This window comes from Rhodnius prolixus, unplaced genomic scaffold (genome assembly GCF_049639745.1).
Source record: "Rhodnius prolixus isolate KJV_2025 unplaced genomic scaffold, Rpr scaffold_2, whole genome shotgun sequence".
NCBI lineage: Eukaryota > Metazoa > Arthropoda > Insecta > Hemiptera > Reduviidae > Rhodnius > Rhodnius prolixus.
In genome coordinates this window covers 24258964-24281851 of record NW_027411592.1, presented here as the reverse complement: position 1 = coordinate 24281851, position 22888 = coordinate 24258964, and the positions used below count along the sequence as shown (strand labels likewise).

Below are 22888 nucleotides of genomic sequence, written 5' to 3'. Positions count from 1 at the left end.
CAAAAACAAAACTTTAACGATGCCCCAGCCTCCATATTCGCCAGACATGGCTCCATGTGACTTTTTTCTATTTCCAAACATAAAGAGAACATTAAAAGGCCGTCGTTTTACAAGCATAGATGACATTAAAAGCGAATCGCTGAAAGAGCTGAAAGCTATCACAAAGATCGAGTTTCAGAAGTGTTTCGAGGATTGGAAAAAGCGCTGGCACAAGTGTATTGTATGCGAAGGGGACTACTTTGAAGGCGACAATATTAATGTAGATGAATAAATAAATATTTTTTTCAAAAAACGAAAATTCCCGTTACTTTTTGAACACACCTCGTACAGGGACATCGAATATATTTAGATTTATTGTTTAAGTAAAAGTATTTTAGCTACTTTCTAAATTTTTAGGTTTTTAGAACGAAATTATAAAAAAAGAAAGGTTATCTAAGACTTAATTATTCCACAGCCAACTGAAGCACTTTTTTGAATAAGTAATTAGACTATACAATGGAGCACTTCTGTTTGCCACGTTCTTTTATTGGAAGAAATGATAATTGGATATTTTAATGGAACCACAGTATCTCATTGAAGAATATATACAATATTTCTGTCGTAAACCAGTGGCCAATATTCTCTGACCAATACATACCTTCAGATCAATTGCACCGTAAACCGGGCGTATTCTTCTTCTGTCTTAGAGCAGACGGAGAACCTCTCATCATAAACGAATTTATTTTTTTTAAAAAGAAAGTAAATTAATGCCTATTTTCTCAGGCGGGCTTTACGTCCAACTATAGATGGAGACGACTAGCAAACATTAGATTAGATTAGATTAAATTAGGGTGGCCTCAAGGCCTGCGCCACCGCGACCCCTATGGATCTATTGTGGCTCCCCGGCTTTAGAGCTCACCCTCCAGACCCGTCCGTTTAATCAGACTCTTAATTCTGGAGAGTGGCTCCTGGGTAAAGCTCTCAGGCCTTGGTTTTTTCTCCCCGAGAAGTAACATCCTTAGCCATACGAGCCCCTCACACTGACACAACACGTGCAGTGCCGTTTCTTCCTCTTCCTGACAGAACCTACAAAGGCTATCATCTGCCAGGCCCATGCGATGCATGTGCTTTCTGAGCCTGCAGTGGCCCGTTAATAGGCCTACAATTATCCTTATAGCCCCACGGCCTTGACGGATTAATTCTGCGGTCAGCCTCGGCGAATAGCCTCTGATGAACTCCTTCGCCTGTCGTAGCCCATTGGTGGCAAGCCACCACTCCTGAGCCTTACTCTGCACCCATGCATTGATGGCCGCAGACTTAACACATTTCGAAACCCCAAAGCAGGGCTCCGGGCCAACGAAGTGTCCCGCAGAGCCTTCCCGGGCCAATAAATCTGCCACTTCGTTCCCCTTGTGTCCTGAATGACCAGGTACCCAAACTAGAAAGACCATATTCTGGTCACTAATTTCCTTCAGGGCACCCAGACAGTCCCAAACCAGCCTTGAATTGACCTGGTAGGAACTAATTGCCCGTAGAGCAGCCTGACTATCCGAGAAAATTACGACCTTAGAGTTAATAATTCTTCGCCCTTTAATCTCGGTAGCACAGAACCTAATTGCAGCTAGCTCAGCCTGAAAAACTGTAGCTAGTTTCCCTAGGCTAACCGAAAAGCTACATTTCGGTTTCGCCCCGTACACTCCCGCTCCTACTCCCTCCTCCAACTTGGAGCCATCTGTGTACCACATTGAATCTCCCACAACTGGGGGTCCACTTTTCCAAGCCTCCCGGTCCCCAATACAGACTTTGAAAGGCTTGTTGAAGTTATATTTGGGAGTCATAAAGTCCGAGGGCAGGCCCAGAATTGGGTCGGCCTCCAGCTCCTCATATAACTTTTGATACGCTCCTCCATGCCTAACGGTAATGGGGGCTTGTCAACTAGCAAACATACTTGTACTACTATGTACTCGAATTAAACTTTAAATTGAACCCCTAGACCGGGAATCGAACCTAGTATCTTCACAATACTTATTAGCTTTGCAGGTCTCGTCTCTAACCGCTCGGCTACTGTGGCGCCTAACATAAATAATTACTATTACTATTTATTTTATTACTATAACTATATAAATTATTACCTAATTATTAATGTAGATTTTTATAGCATTAAGAGATCATCTTGGCTAAATTATTTCTTTGACTACGTTTTCCAGTGACAATTATTATTAAGAAAGAAATAGTGTCGCGGATGTCTAGTAGTCCAACAAGCGTGGCTTCATATGTGAGAGATCCCCAGATCGAATCCCGCGTATAATTACTTTTTATTTGTTACAAAAAAAAAATTGTTTATAGTGAAGTATGAGTTTCCGCCCCCGTCCACGAAACCTAATTTGCAGTTGGGCAAAAAGCACCGTTTGAAAAAATAGGCGATTACTAGTGTCGTGTCTTAGAGGTGTGCCTTAAACGAAAGAATAACTATAAAATGAAAAACTAATGCGTTTACTTCTTAAACTGAACCACTCCCAGTGGGAAAAATTCTAGGACAGCCTCAGCTTCCAGGCAGTATTAAAGTCATAAATAAATACGTTCACGTTCAAAGGAAATTAGTTCCAAGATTAGGAAGAAGTTTACAGTTAACGACAGAGAATAGCTTTAGACGGTTGTAACAATATCAGAGAACATTCTCATCTGAGAGATCTGAATACCTGAACTTATGACGATTAACTAATAATCAGTGGCCAGGGTAATGCGGTACCTCTCACTAACTCTCTCCTAATGGACCCATTCAGTACGCCACTCGTACTTTTACTTTCCACTGCTTGTTTGATTCAGCAGGCTTTGGATACATTTGTTTCGATTTTAATGTTTTAATCATAATTTTTTTGGTTTAGAGTAAATTGTTAAAATAATCAAGACTTATATCAAGGCCACGTGATCATTATTAGAATATTTCTGACATTCCTGAATCTTAAGCAAAGCATGTTTATTACAAATAACAATTGAGCTTCGTACATTCTTTTGAATGCTCCATCCTACTTTGCCGATTGCTGATTGTAAGATATTCCATTTTCTTTCACCAGAAACTTCAACAAAACACGATTTCCCTTCCAAAAAAGGATATTCTGTTGCAAAAGTTCGTTACTTAGGATCTTAATCCGTTCCAAGAAAATTTTTACAGAATAATTTTATTAAAATTATTCTTTAATTTCAGCTCCTCCATTATGCGCACTTGAAAAACATCATTTTTAGTTTATCTATAATTAAACCGAATGTGTGGTATACGAGATGTGGCTATTAAATAAAGAGACTGATGCTGCTCCAGAAGAACTATGCATGTGCCAAATCCTAACGACCGACAGCTGTGCAGCGTAAAACATTCTCTTACGATTGTAGCGTCTCACGGAACCGTCAGACCGCTACTGAAACTTATCTTTTATTAAAAGAAGTTTATAGCGATAAATGTTTATCATGTACACGAGTTTTTGAGTGGTTCAAGCGTTTCCAAGATGGCCCTAGAAGACGTCAGAGATGATGACCGCCCGGGTCGCCCTTCCACGTCCAAAACGGATGAAAATATTGATTATAATTAATCAACATTACTACCGCGAGGTGCTTGCTCAACTCTGTGAAAAAGTAAGGAAAAAAACGACCCGATTTGTGAAAGAACAAAGTCATGGGTTCTCCATCAAGACAACGCGCCGGCTCACACTGTATTGTCTGCCAAGTACAACATCCCAGTTATAGGCCATCCGCCTTATTCGCCTGACCTGGCCCCTTGTGACTTTTATCTGTTCCTCAAAGTCAAATCTGCATTAAAAGGAACACGATTTCAGTCCGTTGAAGCTGTGAAAGAAAAAGCGGTATGCGTCATGCAGGAGCTCACTGAAAAAAGACTTCCAGCACTGTTTCGAACAATGGTAAATTCGCATGGAATGTTGTAGGGATAGGGGAGGGGTGTATATTGAAGGTGATAATAACTAAACATGTATGAATTTAAAATAAAATATTTTACAGCAATAGTCTCGTTATTTAATAGCCACACATCGTATGCTGGCGGAGCCATTAGTACTAGCTATCGAACTAAGAAGTCATTACTAAGTCTAGCCCACTTCAAAGTTATTACTTCAACTTATTGCTTCATTGCAGCTCAAATTATTATTTATCCATCTGACCTTGGCCGAGCTACTCTGAGGGAACTTTTCTCGGTAGGATACTGTACTCCATTCTGAGGACATGTCCACCGCACTCTTGAAATATTACGATTTTCATAAATCCGGTCTCTCAAACAGATCACGTGTTCTTCATTATGATGTCTTCTCTAACATTGATCGATTGGTCCATAAATCGATCTCAAGAACTTTCTTTACAACACATACTTCTGCTTTTGGGTTTTTGTACTTTATGTATGGTTTCGGCACACCATTGTACAACTTTTTTATTCATCGATAAATATTTACTTTTCATACGTATTGCCAACCCAAAGTAGCAGTTAATAGCCGCTGATATTCTCTGCTTAATTTCTTGGCAAACGTTCATGCTCACGTAGCAACTCAGATATCTACTGTTCTCATGGCGGTAAATGAACACCCTACGACACTCGTCAAAGACATAAGTAAATATTTGTACCGATTTATTGAATACCAGCCCTATATTGTCTAATCCAGAACATCTGCCTGCTTATTTTTCAAATGCTACATTGTATTAAGATAAGGAAGTGATCAGTAACAAGAGTCGTGAAATTCTAGTGTTAAAGGGTTTTTTAAGTGAACCGACTTGGGATTTACTTTCCGAATATTTGATTTCTTTAAAAAAAAAATGTCAATATAATTGTTTAAATGCAGATTGGCAAATTTGGACCAAAAAAAAAACGAGAATTCGCAGGATGCGATCTATATCCGTACATATGCATTCTTGGAGAAAGAATGCAATGTCTAAACGCACCCTTTTTTACTAAAGTCGCATTTTCTTGAAAACTTAACACACGCCATGCTGAATATATGTATCTAATAACCTGTACGGAGTCTCTCTGAAAGTATTTTATTGGGTGTTTCAGAGTGTCATTCTCTCTGGAGGTAACTAGAGGTGAATGGAAACCATTGGAAGGCAGTTCAATTCCTGCACCCATCACAACTCGTCAGCGGTCCGCATCCTCTAGAATACTGGATGCAGAACATTGCAATCTTTACAAAGTGGTGATGCACCAAGATACTTATTTCCAGGTAAGGAATCTGTTTGAATTATGAGAATGAGTTACAAGATTTACCCATCAGGCAATTTTTGATTAGTTTTCTATTATTTGTGGAAAATGTGCATGAATAAGCACCGACTAGTTAGAAGGTTGAATTTGCGTTCAGTTTAAACGTTATCTTTTTTACGTGCCCACATAATTGGATGGAATCCTATTTAACTTTCCTACAGCTGGTAAAAGAATGCAAGACCTTACTATGCATGACTAATTTGAACTTTCACAAATCAGTTTGAATTTAGTTGGGATTTTGTTAGGACAGCCAACTAGAAATTGAAAATAGATTTGGATTTGGAGTTGGAACAACAATTTCACATTGCGCATCTCAAGACAATCATAAACCAACTAGAAATTAAAACTAATATCTTATGTTAAAGAATCAGTCACAAAGTTTTTGAGAAATTCGCATTGTGGTCTTTAGGGTCTCCTTGGAAGGGACAACTGGGCCCAATATTGCCTGAAATTGCAGATCTCTGTCGCAATGCAAGCGCAGCGCGCATCGTCACTAAGTTTATGATTAATTCTTTGAACCCACACAAATGTGTAGCAGCCATCTTGTACACAAAAAATTATTCAAATTTTTTTATTCACATTCTGTTTTTTAATTTTAATATTACATTTCTTAAAAAGATTATCTTAATTTCATAATCGAAACGTTAATAAACCTAGAAAAACTAACAAATCAAAAGTTTTCAAATACAAAAACTTGCAAGAAAGCAGACTTTATATTAAAACTGAGAATCTTGAAAAGTAGAGATTTCTTCCCAACCTGAGCAGGGTAAATTAATTCAGTTTAATCGTTAAATTAAGAAAACATTAAAAACTTATCAAGTTGTACGCCACGGCGTCTATAGAATATAGTTCTTGTTTGTGAAAGAGAAATTTTTAAAGACATTAACTTGGTCCCGTTTTGGGTAGATCATCAATAGCATTTTTGGAGATAGCTAATCGATAAATGCAAAAAAGAAGATAAAAATTTGTGTGAAAGAATCACACTACTTAATCACAGTGTGACTGTCTTACAGTAGGTAAATATCGATAACATCGATTGTAAATATAAATATAGTACAACCTCAATTAACCGGCCCTTAGTTAACCGGGGATTCGGATTAACCGGGATCATGTTGAGTCATCATAAGAACACCTGGATCGGCGCCGAAACAAAAGTTAATTTTCGGTGGCGACAGGAAATTTTTTTGTCTTCCAATGTAACATAATTGTAGGCGTGGCAGCAACTCTTTTATACCTGATTTTCTTGAAGGGTCATTATGTATGTATGTATGTTTGTAAAAAGTAAAATAAAAGGATTGCCGTCTAAGATAGGAGTTGATCTCTGGGACGAAACAGTAATGTATTGCTATGTAATACTGCGTATTCGGTTTAACCGGGATTTCAGTTTTCCGGGGTGAATATAGCCGGAGGTCAGCCCGGTTAATCCAGGTTGTACTGTATCAAAAATAATTTAAAAAAATGAGATATTTCTGTTTAAACAAAAGATAATAATAATCAATCTTGATGTTTACTAAACTTTTAGTTGAAGCTCTATATCTATATTCATTTATTGCAAATGGTCTTTGCTTTAAAGATTCTTTTCGTAGATCTTAGTTAGGTGATCATATGTGACAATCTTTAGAATATTGATTAATGGGGACTCTTTCTGGAGGAACTCCCTCAGATAGTGTCTTCTCAATGGAGAATACAGCGCCCTATCACTCGGATAGTCGAATCTGGCTGACCACCCAGACTTTGTCTAAAGCGCAAGTATAATAAATAAATTCCTCAAGACCCAATAAACTTATTTCTCTATACAAGCGACTATAGGCAGAATGAACAGTCTCATCAGCATCCAGCGAAAATACATGATTAGACCAATTTTTTTCCAATTGCGTCTGGTAACCATTTGTTTTATGCACTTCACGTTATCGCAATGGACAAGGTTAGATTCACCAAATAACACCAAGCCATTGCTGCAACTGTGAGAACCAATTCCATTCAAGCTAGTAACGATAGCACCATGTACTGCACTAATGTGATGTAGATAACATTTGTTGTTTTTTTACTACTGTGTCTACTCTTCTTGCAATGTTTCGAGAGTTTTTTAAAGCTGCTATTTTATAGCTGGAAAAAGATTCGAAATGCAAATAGGCAGTATCCTAATACTGGCAATAAGTGCCAAATAATAAATGATTTCTAATACTGGATGAATTTTAGATTCCAATTTTATTTACACAGAGAGAGCTATATCACATAAGTAGAAATAGCACCTTTCAGAATTGAGAGGGCTCGTTCTAAATATTACCTAGTGGAAATGAGGTTCCCTCTTGCCCTGATATCCGAACTATCCTCCAAGCAACTTAAGAGCGGACGAACTTTTCATTAAGTAGTTCTAATAATGTGGTATATTCTTTTGAAATAGTACATCCAGTATAAGGCTCACATTCCTGACATGAAGGAGTTTACTCTGTGCACATGGCACAAGTTCTACAATCACTCCATGAACCATCCTCTATTCTCTTATGCAAGTAAGTATTCTGGTATTTTTCAAATTTAAAGTATTAGTTAAGTATATAATATTAATGTTTCATTAATACTGTATTTTCTAGTATTATATCTTAGTTTCAGTTTTAAGAGTTAAAAATAGTACAATATTAACAGTATTTTTCTCATTGCAATGGGTCTCTTTGTATGGTTAAGCATTCACAGCAACATTTAATTGTGTAATTAATGATTTAAAAAGTAATTTCTAGATTAAAATTTTAATTTTATTACTACATTGTATTACCATTTTTATTTTAGTACGTGATCAACCTCGTGAAATAGTAAGTTGGGTTTCCAACAATGATCGGTCCAGTTTCTATCAACTTGCTATTGGAGGACACACCATCTACAGACTGAATTACCCGTTAAAATTATTTAAATGGTACCATGCCTGTCAGTCGTGGAACGGACGGACTGGGGAATGGCAACTGTGGGTCAATTCTGAAAGAGCAGGCAGAGGGTTCTATAATTTGGTCAGTTTATTAATTAACTACTCTTTTATTAAAAATAATTATTTTATATATATATCGATAAAATGACTCAATATTAACAGTTTTATTGAGCAGCTAAAGTGAGATTTGGAATGATGTTCTCTGTAAGGCTTTCTAGTGAGTTCTGAGATAACTTTTTCAGTTAATTGCCTGGCTGCGCGAAGAGTTCTCTCGTTACACATCACACTGTCCCTAACACAGGCTCCTTAAATGGCCAGCATGGAGTTTGAAAACAAAGACTTTCCAATTATTTTTTGTTAGCATTTTATTCTTATAACTTCTTGAGATGAAGGTGGCTTCACTTTAAATATCTACAGCGGGGAAAAAATAACTATAAGGCAAAATGTCCTTCATTAGTTTCAAAAGAATGAATTTCAGCCCCCAACCACGACACCTAATTTAGTAGTTGAAGTAAATTCAAATAATGACTAATATTTTTAAATGAGTACAGCGTGTTTTTTTTTAAATTTTTGATCATCATGTGCACCTCCTCAAAAACTCACAGCAAGTCAAGAAAGATGGAAAATGATGCTTCAAAGTTTCAGGGTCTAGATGATACAAAATGATTGATGAACAACATCTTGCTGCACATCTACAATAAGCGCTCTCCAAGGATTCGCATCATTCTTGAAGAAATTAATCTAGGTGTTAGAGGAGGGCCACTTTCTTCGCTAGCTTGGCGGAATGTTACATTAAAGCTCTATATCTTCACTAACCCCAATCTCTGTTAATGGTTCTTTATAAAACAGTTTACGCCGTATTTGTTTAATGCGGTGGAGATGATATCTCTGTTTAGACCGGCAGAATGTGGTGCTTCTTCATCGGAGCTGTAAGATTTGTAACATCTCATAGCAGTTAACAAATCAGGCTCCAGTGACTGGATAAAAATGCTCTCTCGTCTGCTGGAACTTAAGTTGCTTGACTGACTTCTAGGATGGCTGGTTCAACCCAGTAAATTCCTCATAACTCGAACTTGTGCAGCCCATCTTGAAGAATTAGTCAGTAAGCGATTTTGTATCACTCTCTTAAAAAGGGACCTCTGTTGTTATTTGTTGAATTATTTTTTTTAATTGTTGAAATTAAGGCACATCCAAGATCTTGACATTGGGCCCTGGGCAATGCAACTATAATGCCACCTTTTTGAAAAAAAAAAGTAGCTGTTGCTAAATAAAATTTCCGCTTTTCTTGTTTAAGCTCAAAACACGATTTTTGAAGAAAGCCAGTCTGTTCTTAACGTATTATCGCAGAGTGCCTAACAGTTTTCGCCGCACTTGTGCACTGCGGTGAAGATTATGTCTGAGAAGACTATCACCACGTAACAGCAATGCTACTCAAGAGACTGTTTACGGATTTGTGGACTGGTAACATCTCCCACGATAGTCCAGCTTCAGGTCTTCGGTCGATTTCGATGGTTTCCTATCTAGACGATTTCTTGATAGACAGAATGTGAGAGGTCGCAGCAGTCAAGGTACATACTGCATTTTAAGGCATCTGAAAAGTAAACGCCAGAAGTCAACGTTGTCTACGGAAAGATACTTATCAGTTGTTCAACTTGCTTGAATTACTGTTGGTCTCTAAAAAAACAAAATAACAAAAATAAATAATTTATTAAGCAAAAACCTATTTCAAAATAAGATAATCGTTTTTATTTTATCCAACAACCAAATTAGATGTCTTGGACAGAGTAGGAGGCTGATACTTTACTATTAACTAATAAAAACTTATTACTACTATAAATTTTTCAATCCCATACTCCGCTCGACACCAAACCTAGCCCCAACTAAAATGTTTATTAAGGTAACATGTAAATATTTGTTTTACGAAAACAAAAACAGCTGGTCGGGAAGAAGATAAAAGGAGGCGGTCTCGCCATGACTGGTCAAATACAAGGTCAATACGGGGGAGGTTTCAGTGATTCACCCAAAGAAGGTGGCCTGTACGGTGAAATAACATTAGTACATCTGTACAAGGCAGCGCTAACTGCTGGCAAAGCGTACAATCATCACAAACATCATCATGCTCACAAATTTCATCATGAAGGAGCCGAGCGTAAGTATCAACAATCTAATTATTTATTAATTATTAAAAAGCCAATTGTTCCCTCACAAACACAAAATGCAGCTCTTAATAATAATTTTGTATAATGTAGAGTAAGAATATTTTTTTAATCCAAGAGCCTAAAAATAATTTTCAAAATTCAAGTTTTTAGAAGAACATAATACACTGATAATCTTAATTTTTATTTAATGTTTAAAAAAATCATAATATAAATAAATTATTCTACAGCATCTCAAGATCTACAACAGCCTCAATTACCACAAATGACGCCTTTACCAGACGATGCCACAGAATATCCTTTTTTGAGAGGTATGCAACTTGTACCAAGATTACCTGTTCAAGAACTGAATGTAATTCGACAACAACAAATTCAACAGATGCAACAAATGCAATTACAACAAATGATTCAACAACAACAGCAGGGCGCTCAGCTGCAAGTTTTAGATCAAGCACTTCTTAATTCTCCATTCGCCCCACAATCTGTGAGACTGTTCAAGCGAGATCACAGTAATTCTACCTCAGGTTTATTAACAAATTTAAATAAATACTATTAATTATTTTAAGCGATGTGCTGGTAAACTAGTTTTTCATTCGTTAATAATAAGCATATTCATTTTAACTAGATAAAATTATTACAAAAGGGAAAATAAATTATTTCCAAATACAGTCATTTTTTATAATAATACTTTGCTATGCTTTTGACTAAGTCTCATCAAGGTCATCTTTAGGGCTTAAATTGATCTGTCACAACCAAATAAACATCAACTGTTTACGTACTTTCATATTAATGATGCAAAGTAATTGTTAATTATAAGCCCTGAAGATGACTAAGTACCTAAAGTTGAAAGCTTGGCAAAGTAAATAAATAAAAGATACGTATTTATATGTCGGAATTCGGTTAAAACAATTTTTCTTATTGGATGAATAAATTTACCAAAAATAGATGAATAGAACTCTCTAAAATTCATATTCATGGTCCATCTTCTTGCAAAATGCTCCCAAATTTAATGACCCATCAAGTTGACATTAGGTGCAACTACATAATAAGTTAAGAATAGCATAAACTTAAAATAAAAATACTAATTACAAAAATAAATTATTATTAACCTTGATTGCAATATTTAGTATGAAACGGTCAAAGCTGAAGCGGTGATTTTATTATCGGGAGTGAAGGCTCTTCTGGGCAATAATTAAAATTAAAATATCATAAGTTAACGGTTCAATATAATTTTGTGACCACTGTTCTGAGTAAAATCAATACATTTATTATATAAATATTTCAGGTTCGTCTGCAAGGTCAGATGTACCAGAAAGGCAAGATGAAGACACTGAAACGCACACTGATAGTACAAAAAAGAAACGTACAGTAGATTTTGGCGTATTTCCCGGCGTTGATCTCTCTAGCTTATACACTGGGGATACTGGATTCATATTAGGCGGAGGTTCTATCCAAGACTTAGCGTTCAATGGCCAAAATGATGATATAAGTGAAGAAGGACCGACAAGAAAATGGAATGAGCCGGCCGAATGGGAAGTAAGTAAAAGCTTCTGGTCTGTTGCTCCTTAATATTAGCTTCTAATTTGAGGGTTAACCAAAAACCCTCCGCCAACACGATCCTAAGATCTATTGATACACGTCTTAACTTTAATATAGTCACTTATTTTTTCAGGGTTAGCAACAAATTAAATCTATATGTTGCCGCGAATGACCGAAATTGGAGAATGTCAAGATTCACTTAGTCGCTTGGTGTATGGCCGAAATAGATATCTTAAATATCCATATTTCTGATTTACACCGCCAAAACTTTACATTCACCACGGCGAGTGTTGAATAAAAATAATTTTATTACGTTTTTAGATCATACTTTATGATTAAAACATGTGATATATGTCAAAATAGGGGAATTCTTAAGTAACAGCAAATAAGCTGTTGAACTTAAAACGAACATTACATTCTAAATGACTCTCGTGGAACCCACACACTAGACTTAAAAGACAAGCAATGACAGAACGTGCGAAACTGCACTTCAGGCTACTTGGACGGCGCTCTAAATTGCCCATTGAACTCAAACGTTTAATATACAGTACTATCCTCAAACCTATGTGGACTTACGGACTAGAGCTGTGGGGTTCAGCCAAATCAACAAACGAACGGACAGTACAAACAATTCAGTCAAACCTACTCCGACAGATAGTTGACGCTTCTTTCTACGTTGATTAACCTTTACTCTTCACAACGACCTTAACATCCCATTCGTACACCAACTCGCCAAGACTAAATATCAAAAATTCCATATTGCTCTCTCTACTTGCTCAAATCCTCTTGTACAGTCTCTCGCCTCCTCTGACATCCCTAACAGTACTCCTCGCCGACTAAATCGCCAGTGGCCCCGCGACTTCCTTGTAGGCTGAAGACCTAAATCATTATTCTCCTCTCTCCTCCTCGTATTCTCCTCCTTACATTCCCATCTCTCCTATAGAGAGTGCTACCGCTGGGTAGCTTCTCTCCTCCTGCTCTTCCCGCACCAGTTCATCTCATTCACCTCCTATTTACTTATTGTATAAATTTATACAGATTGTAAATTACAAAATAAAAATTTAAAAAAAAAAAAAAAAAAAATCTAAATGAGAAAAGAAAATAATACCAATAACAAACTTAATCAATCATGTAATACAATCTTATTTATTGCAACAACTTAAACCAAATATTCGGTCTTTCACAGACATATTTGGTGAATCTTGACATTCTCCAATTTCGGTCTTTCCCGGTAACACAGTTTTCTGATTTTAAAATAGTTACATTTTTGATCTTTAACAATATCCTTAGATATAGATGTTAAAAAAAAAAATTGAGATATGTTTTAATCGCAGGTACGCAGTATCATGTCCCTGTGTTCAGGCTGTGGAGAAGATCCATTCCGGAAAGCTAACGTGTTATCCTGGAGAGAAACCTCTAAGAAACTGTTTGCAGGAGCACTTTACGTTCCTGCTACTCAGCAGTGCCATCATTTTTAGATCAAATGGAAAAGTTGAAATTGGAAAAAAAAAATTGGGTTATAATTCATTTTGCTTATCCCATACTTTATTGGGAACAACTGAGGGTACCAGAATTATAACTTTCAAGACACAGTGTACAAAATTGTTTTTTTAATTTTAATCATTTGAAAGAGTTACCTCGAATCTATATATATAAATAAACAAGCGTTATATTAATAATTAAAACACTTGAAGATTTTAAATGTTTACTAATACAAAAAAAAACAAACTCATTTTTGCGAGGAAAACCTTCTGGGCCTCCAAACCACACTAGCCTTCTAAATGTAACGTAATTGTAAATACAAAATTCTAATTTTCTTCTAGCAATGATTTTCTAATACAGTATGTAGAACAGTAATCAGTTTATTGCCGGCATCCAGCGTTTTACTGAATGTCGTATTGATTTGATTGATCAAGTATTCTGCTGCTCTTAAAGTTATTGCTGTTGCTTTAGCATTATTTTTACCTAAATAAATGATATTCAAGAATTTTAAAATTATTGTAGACTTCGCGAGCATTATCTTTTTCATTGAAAGCATAACAAAAAACCAAGAATGATAACTTAAATGATTACATGAATTAATCATATTGATTGAAGTTGTAAATTAAATGAGTTTAAGACTGCAGTGTAAGTAAGCAAACGAATCAAAAGAAGATAAAAAAAAAGCACATTTCATTATTTGTAAACAAACATATTGTATATAACATGTACACTACATATGAAAGTTCTTTGCTCGCTGAAATATTGTCACATTGCATTAACATAGTTAAGCTACTTGCTTTAAAAACATTAGTTTCCTTTAGAAAATGGATCTCTACAAACTGTAATTTAATATTTCTTTACATTAGTAATTGCAATGATTTAAATGACTTACAAGACTTCTTTATTCTTTACTTTTAGTAAAACAAAGAAAAATATCACTGTTTACAGCAATTTTTGTGATCAAAACAAACGGAACATGTTCTAAAATAAATAATTTTTGTGGTAAACCTCATCTTCATTGATCTTACGAAGCAAAATACTTCTTGTAGTAAATGCTTGTTTTTATCTACATTTAATTTATGTTATTTAATTAACCGGATTAAAAATACAGATATACTAAGTTTCTTTTTGTACTTAATTTTATAATAAATTCATAGTAAATAATTATAGTTTTTATACCTACAACTTTTATTTTCAATATTACATATTGTTGAATGAATATGTTTGTGGTTGGGCCATTTTAATGGCACAACATTGATATTTGCTGTTTTTTCTTAGACCTATTTCAGATATAAAGCCATCACCAGAGTTTAAATGAAAGAAAAAAAAGTGCAGAACCAAGAACCTGAGGTCAATGCTAGCTAATAAATTCTAGAATCTTCTTAAATTAAAAAAGGCTTGTGAAGACCCAAACTTGGGTAGGTACCTAAGTATGTGGAGGTTTCCTCCTCAAATGAAATTAAATGTTTACCATTTACCTAATGATATAAACCGTCAACTCATTTTCCTTCAATTCGCTCAAAACTAAACAGACTGAGCTATCAGAAATATCACACATGTTGCTTTATATTAGTTAGTATGTGTAAAGAAAAGTTGATTTCCATTTTATTTAGAAGACAAGTGACCAATAATAAATCTTACATGCAATAATGGTAACATCCTAAATACGATTAAAGGTCAAAATTTTGCAGATGACTTTCTGAATTCAATATTTAATCGTTATTTTAAAATTTGAATTTAATATCTCAGTAAATTCCCATTAAAAGATTTTAAGATCAAATTCATGGTGCCATATTTAATGCAATGTGACGTGCATTACCACTCTTTCCCAATTAAAAATTGCCACGTTGAAAAAAATCCTTTCACAGGATTACAGGTTCAATTATTGATTTTCATCATAATGAAAGCAATAATATAAATCTGCCTTTCAAATTCTTTATTTGGTAAACAAATATTCTAAACGTGACACTTAGAAAACGAAAAGCATAATTCATTATTTTATAGAATTATTTAATTCTAAATCACTGGAAAGCAATGTGTACCTTAACAATGGTCTTAACAATGAAACTATTACACAAAATAAACGATTCTTATAAATATCACGGCATCGATTAGTTAAATTGCTCTAAAAAAAATTCTATCCTATTTTATAAAAACTGGGAGGAGCTCTGCAATTCCTGAATATTTCGTCAGAATTTTGCCGATGGCAAAGCTGCATTAACTTAATATTCAGTTATCAAAAAAAATAATAAAAGCTATTTTCATAGACTTCGGAAAGCATTCAAAATCATTAATCATTTTCAATGATTTATGTAACTACTCAATATTAGGGTAAATGGAAACCTACCGGCTGTTTATAGTAAAGTATTTTATGAGTCCACAGAATTTAAATTGAAACTAAATACGAAATGCCACAAAAAGACTTAGGTTACAAAAGCTTCCTATAATTAGGCAAGGAGGCTTAAGATGGCACTGTGAACTTAACACAAAATTCATTTAATTTCATTAGGTAAACCTAGCTTTTGAGTTTTATGAAATTTTATTGTATCCAAAATGTTTATTGTATTAATTAGTTACTACTTCTATGTATCCAATAATAATTAATGTCAGAAAGGTATACATTTTAACATTTACATTAAAATAAATCGTCAGCGAAATCTAATTTGACATTAATAGACACTTTCGAAAGGAAACACTCAAAAATACATACCTTAGTTTTATGAACATGTTGATGATGGTGGTCAGAGTCAAACTCAGGCTCAGAAAAATAGGATTGGTCATGATCCCATGTGGGTATGGGTCCCATTGGAGGGCCTCCCGTGCCTCCCATAACTGTACCCATCAGTCCCAATCCGCCAGCCACTACGTCCTCACTTTCGAATAATCTCAGCACAGAACGGTCTCGGATATCACGCAAATGAGATCTAGTAAACATTTAATTTTAGCTTAAAACTTTGAAAACACAATACACATATATTGTATGAAATTTCAAGCAAAACTAAAAATGGAGAATCTTTATTTAATGTCTTACAACATTTACTTTATCTTTATCTCAATAAGTATTAGTAGCAAATGTTTGAACTAAGGTATTCTGAATGCCAGTTTACGATTTAAAAAACGATACAGTAAATAAGTTTAAATTTCTAATCAGGGCTCATCTTCTGAAATTGTTCTTTTATTGCTAATATTAGTTTCCAAAATGGTGCTCTTGTTAGTCCATCTCAATTGTAAAATGTCTTCCATACCAGTAGATTGTATCACGCACAATATTAGCAGGCAAAGTACGGTTCAATAACTAAACAATTTAAATAATTAATACCTTCAGTACAATTTTAAGCTTTCTTTAAAGGTTTACTTTGAATATAATTCTAATTATGCACCAGCCTCAGATAAATTTAACAAATTTAACGTAACAGTCCCTGTCTTGCCCTGTTTTATGATTTTATTCAAATTGGATTTCCATGTTTTAGTATTTTGTTATTCTAAGTATGGAAGCTGCACAATGTTTTCCATTCTTCGGATCATAGAATTTTATTGACAAGTTTTTGAAATTCTTTTTGCTAGTCAACGCTTCTATGCCAACACATAACTAAAATAAATGCCGCCATCATATACGTATTTACAGCTACTTTTCTTAAGGGGTTAAAACCAAACTTCTACTTTTCCTTTTAGAGTTCATTGTTCTATCATCTGCAAGTCTTCGAGTAGCTAATTTTATCTTTCCAATAAGATCCAACGTTAGAGAGGATGGCAAATAAAGTCTCAGGAAGTGTATCGTCATTAGTAATACCATTTGATCAAAATTCTAATGGCTCCAATCTGGAGGACTGTTTTCCTCATAGAAAATTTTTAAATTGCAACTTTAATTTTTCCTAACTTTTGAAAGTATTAGATCTGACTTTAAAATATGGAATGAACCAGAAATTAAGGTTGAATTGATGTAGATACCAATTAATGTAGATTGTAGAGTAATAACTTATTACTTTAAAGTGGGACTAAATTATGGACAAACCTTCTTTAATTTAGAAATAACAGCTCTCGCCTAATATTTTGTTGAGCCTCCTCTGTTCTGTCTTAACTCGAACAGTCTATTAGGAAGACTTCTTGCCAATTTTTCAATATTTTTTTTTACTTTTATTTCGTATTAAAAATCCCAAACGCTTCTTTCTTTCAGTTTAGATTTATTGACGAAATCAGTCTTGCTTCTTTTATACAGTGAATTTCTGAAATTATTTCTAGGCGGAACACAAAGAGGTCCCACTTCCCTTTATATACTTAATTTCTTAATATTTTTATCTTCTCATAATTCAAAATAAAAACGACAAAAAATACATAAAACAACCAAATTATTATAATACCTGAGATCTTCAAGTTCATAGAACATATCCTTGGATGAATCATGAATATAGATCTTAACATGAGGCGATTCCATATACTCCATTGTCAGCTGCTTTGGAAATGAACGAACAAATAAGGCTTTTACTGTGTCTATAGATGTTATCTCATTTGGCAGCAGAGCTCTCTTTGTTTCTGATCTGTATTGCAGGAATACCAGACCTGTTTCGCGCCAGAAGACAAAAAGAACAGAAAACAAAATTAGTTCATTTTCTATTGAAAAGTTACAAATACATATATAAATTGTATAATTATGCATAATACTATAGTAAAACTCTGCTAAAAATGAGGTGAGATAAGTAATTCATTATAATTATGGCTTTCCTTGTCATTAGTAACTCAAACCATCTAATCCTACTAATCTAATTAAATCATCGGCCGTTAATCAAACTACCACTTGAAATCCAAATAAAGAATGTAAAGTTCAGTAGTACTTTCAATTAGCAAATGTTCATATCTTTAGATCTGAAACAATCCTAAATGGAAATCATATCTTTAGATAGGAAAAAAAACAAGATGTGGTTGCATGTGTTACATTAAATATGAATAAATATTAGTTAAAATACAGAAAAAATTATTTAAAGTATAGAGCAAGAAAACTATAATTTACATTTCCCTAAAAGTTACTAGATGTTTAGAAATAAATATCTACAACGCAAGCACAAATTAACAATGTAATTGATAGGCTGAAATTTAGATGAGCTGAATTTAGATTTACTAAATTAAAAGGATTTTTAACATCCAGTTTCATTAATCTGAGAACATGAAAGGAATAATATTTTCAAAAGAATGCCATTTTTACATTATATTGAGAAGATACGAATAAGTATATGAAAAGATGTTCCAATTCGGAAAACAAAATAATATGCTCATTCTTCAAAATACGGCAAGTCAAAATTCAATAAATCTGCGGCCATTTCAGGCGTTAATAAATCCACTAACAACCAACAGCTGATGAGGGGCAACTAGTAAATAATTAAATGCTAAATATACCTTAATACAAAATTTACAGATAAAATCTATGGAAATTAGCCGTTAGAATAAAACTACAAGGTAGCTGTTATTTTATTTCTTACACATTTTTATTTATTTAGTCTTAAGTTGTTTTATTCTACACTTAATAATTTATAATCCAAGGCGTTGACCAGAAATCGAGTGTTGAATAACAGATACTAAGACTAATGTTACGGTGGGTCAGAAGATATTGTGTAGATCGCGAAATTCGGTAGACAAGTACAGGCTCCCAAGAAAAAATATCAGTATCTGGTTTATCTATTTACGAGGGAGGTAAGGAGATAGTAATCTGAAGGCGCTAGGTCAGGGGAATGCGCGGGATGGTTCAGGACATCCCATTCAAACGAGGCAAGCAGTTCCTTCGTGGCATTGGCCGTGTGTGGTCTGGCATTGTCGTGCAGCAGGCAGACTCTCTTTGTCAGCATGCCTCTTCTCTTGTTCTGAATCGCCCTCCGCAATTTTGTTTTAGAGTCTCACAGTATCTTGCAGAGTTGATGGTCTCCTCTTGAGGCATATATTCAATTAAAATTATGCCTTGACAGTCCCAAAACACGGATGCCATGATTTTCTTGGCTGAAATTTTGGTATTGAACTTTTTGGCGGAGGGTGAAGAGGTGTGACGCGCCACTGTTGAGACTGCCTTTTGGTTTCAGGTGTGTAGTGTGCAACCCAAGTTTCATCTCCATTAACAATGGAGCGGAAAAATTCATCTCCATGGAGTTTGTATTTCGCACTTGGCGGGAGATTAGATTGACATTTTTCACGAAACCTATTGTTGGGTCAACAGTTCTCAACGTACTGACCTCGAACCGGTCTCGTTGCGGAGGGGAGGAATCAGGCTACACGGCAGTGTAGCCAACATGTCGAAAAAAAAAATCCCTCCGGCCGAGAGAGCCTCAGTACACTTACTTTCTGGACATGCCTCGTATCAAAGATCAGTTCGGGAGTGATCTGCAGATATGTTACGAAAGATATGTCAGCAATGTATTTGTCACTGAATTGAATTTCCTTTCATGAAGTATCCAAGAAGAAGGTGGCAATCCGCGACATAGCCAAGCCTAGAAACGCCCAAACTTACTAGAAAAAACATTTCTAATAACTACGATTTGATGACTTGAAATAATTATTAAGTTATTTAAATTACTCAAATAAGTTCTGTTTAAATTTTTGTTACCGCAATCGGTAAAACAAATATTCAAAAAAATAAAAGATATCTGTAGAAACTCATTACACATTTTAATAATTATAAGAAAACAGTAAACTCATGTAATTTACAATAAAAAAAATAGTAAAAAAATTATCAAATAATAGAAACAAAACCTGGAAAAGGATTTCATACAGGTGGAATATGTTTAATTGATTTCTTCTTAGTGTAGGGCAAATCTCGTATTTTAAATTACTTGATAAATGTGACACAAAGCCGTGCAACTAATATAAAAATTTCAAAATAAAATAAATGCAAAAAGTGATAGTTCCAATTTAAATTATAAAAGAAAATATTCATATAAAACTAGTTATCAGTTTAGCTACTTTAAACAATTTCTGCAGCTAAACACGTTAATTTAAGCATGATCATAATCCCATAAAAGAAATAAATAAACAAATCTTCAACATCATTTGCGCACCATTTTTCATCAACAGACATTATTCTATCACAAATAAAAATTAAAGTAACTAAAATTTAATAAAAATTTATGCAGAACATGTTGTAACTCCATTTTAACGTCAAAATTTATTTAAACATGTTTTAATCAAGTAATATTTATTTATTTGGCGATTCGCCTTTTTGTAAAAAAAGTTTCACATAATATGTAATCATTATTTTAAAGATTTTATTTTAACCTAAAATACCAAAACGTAATACGCCAAATGAAAAAAAAGAAAAAAAAAAAAAAAGTTATATATAATATAATGTGTGTGCATCGTCAAATAAAGATAAACAAAATTATTCCAAAATAAATTTTTAATAACTACAAATAATGATGATGAGTGCCATTATATTAATAAAAAGTCAACGAAAGAACCATAGCATACACGGATCAAAAGAACTTGATACAAAAAAGGCTAAAAACAAACAAAATTAATTTTTAAAAAAATCTTTGAAATAATAATAAAAAACAATAAACAAAAATAATGTTTGTCAATGATTGTAAATGAATAAAAGGCCTCTTTTTCTATTTATTTTATTTTTTTTTAATCCTGTTCCTAAGATTTTAATTAGTAGACATGTGTCGATTATTGAAATAAAATATTAAATCAAAAATCAAAAGAAATAAACATCACTGTTAGAAGGCACAAACATTTGTTTTAATTTTGTCATCAAATCTTCCTTTTGAATTGTACCAGGTAGAAGGGAGAATCGTATACAAAAAATAAAAATAAATAAATAAATGTGAGAAACTAAGTAAAGTAAAATAAAGGGAAAATAGGAAAAAATAATTTAAATACGTATTCATTAAATGGGACTTGGGTGTTGAAAATAAAAATTATTGAAAAAGAAAATCGATAAACCTCTTTTTTTTCCTTTTTTTTTTGTTAAAAACACACAATACAAAAAATAAATAAATAAAACAAAGCTAAAAAATTAAAATAAAATCAAAAATAAAAAATCAATTTTAATATAGTGGACTGAACGGGAAAAAGTAAAAATCTAATAAAACCAAAATTTAGCCGACAAATTATTTTTGACTAATTAAAATAAAATGCACAAGACATGCACACAAAAAAATAAAATATAAATTAGAAACTCTTTATTTGTTGTTGCATTTTTTTTAAAAGTATCTGTCCTGAATTAGTTTATATTTCTCTCAAGAATATAGGAAAGGATGGCCTTCATTTAACAAAACTAAAACACTTTATTTTAAATGAAAAATAACAAATTAACTAATAAAATAAATAATGAAAATCGAAATAAAATTAACAAATAATTAAAATTAATTAAAAATCTCTATAAAATAAAAATTGATACAAAATAAGTTATCTGTTGAACACATGACACATATTAATTCATGCAAGTGCATCCAACGTTTTTTTTGTTTTATCAAGCAATCACATTCAGGCAAATACTAAACACTATTGATAACGGAATATTTATGTTATTTATTTTTCTATTTTTATTTGAGACGAACAAAATGATTTATCCTTCTGGTCTTGTGAAACTCTAATTTTTACAGAATTGAGAACAATATTTCAACAACAATTTAAAAAAGTTACGAAGAATCGCAAAAGCAACTGAATTACTGTAGACATAACTCTAATAAATCTTTAATAAAAAATGCCCTTCTTCATTAACAACTCATCTCCTTGAATAACACTGACAACTTTTTGATACGCTGCACTTGTCGCAATACCGCAGCAGATTTCTATTATTTTTTTCAATTTTCATTACTGTTTTGTATTTTCTATTTTTGTGAACTTAGACTTAGGTTTTTTTTTTAATCAGTTGGTCTCACGTGCAAGAAACCTCGAAGGCTTTCTTCTTTTTTTTTATATAGACCTTCTGCTCTTAAGATTCTTGACAGTTCCAAGACATTTATTAAAGTCAAATCTTCCACGGATTAGAGCTGGAATCGAACCCACTATCATCCCAACTCTTAGCACAAAGAAAACGGTCACTAAAACCTTCGAAGAAAATACAAATCGCGCTCTAATATTTCTTGTTAAAAAAAAATTATTTAGCAAAAAAAGAAAAAAAATTGCTCTGCTATAATTTCAAAGCTGCAGTTCCAAAATTAATTTAAAAGTATTCACTATAAATACAATTTGACTAAAAGCAAAAATGTCATTATACGAGTATTTTCAAGTGATATAAAAAAAAACTATTAAATGTGATAGTGTAGTAAAGTTTTAAAATCCGATTACCAACAACTAAGGAAAATAACATATTTCAATTAGCAAAATTTAAAAAATGAAAATAGACCGGCAACAGTCAAGATATACCGCGACAGCAATACAAATCTCAATACTACTTATTGCAAGATGCTACACTTAAGGCTAGGTACAGATCAAACAGATTCTACTGGCTGTGGAAGAGTAGATAGATATATGTAAGAAAATATGAAGTAATTAACCACCAGGATTAGGTATTAACGGATATTTAACAACGAAAACGAGGAAGTACTAAGGATTAGTTTACTGAAATTATGATCATTTTAG

General features: G+C 33.5%; 2 protein-coding genes across 51 annotated transcripts in view; one reads left to right on the top strand and one right to left on the bottom strand.

Annotated features, from left to right (window-relative positions):
* The window catches only part of b6 (pentraxin-related protein b6), a 61266-nt gene extending 47677 nt beyond the window's left edge, over positions 1 to 13589 (top strand). The window contains exons 2-8 of the mRNA XM_074121073.1: positions 5027 to 5192; positions 7635 to 7740; positions 8015 to 8229; positions 10083 to 10296; positions 10534 to 10827; positions 11589 to 11839; positions 13177 to 13589. Of these exons, the coding sequence (XP_073977174.1) occupies positions 5027 to 5192; positions 7635 to 7740; positions 8015 to 8229; positions 10083 to 10296; positions 10534 to 10827; positions 11589 to 11839; positions 13177 to 13320 (1390 nt within the window). The 3' untranslated portion in view covers positions 13321 to 13589. The remainder of the gene's footprint in view (positions 1 to 5026; positions 5193 to 7634; positions 7741 to 8014; positions 8230 to 10082; positions 10297 to 10533; positions 10828 to 11588; positions 11840 to 13176) is intronic.
* LOC141450519 (coiled-coil domain-containing protein CG32809) overlaps positions 1 to 22888 on the bottom strand; it is a 218382-nt gene that overhangs the window by 116886 nt on the left and 78608 nt on the right. For all 50 annotated transcript variants that reach the window (XR_012456151.1, XR_012456147.1, XR_012456156.1 and 47 more), the window contains 2 exons: positions 17683 to 17881; positions 16035 to 16248 (listed from right to left, as the gene is read on the bottom strand). Coding sequence is in view for 39 of the 50 variants with exons in the window: in XM_074121060.1 (XP_073977161.1) it covers positions 16035 to 16248; positions 17683 to 17881 (413 nt within the window). In the remaining 11 variants the exon portion in view is untranslated. The remainder of the gene's footprint in view (positions 1 to 16034; positions 16249 to 17682; positions 17882 to 22888) is intronic.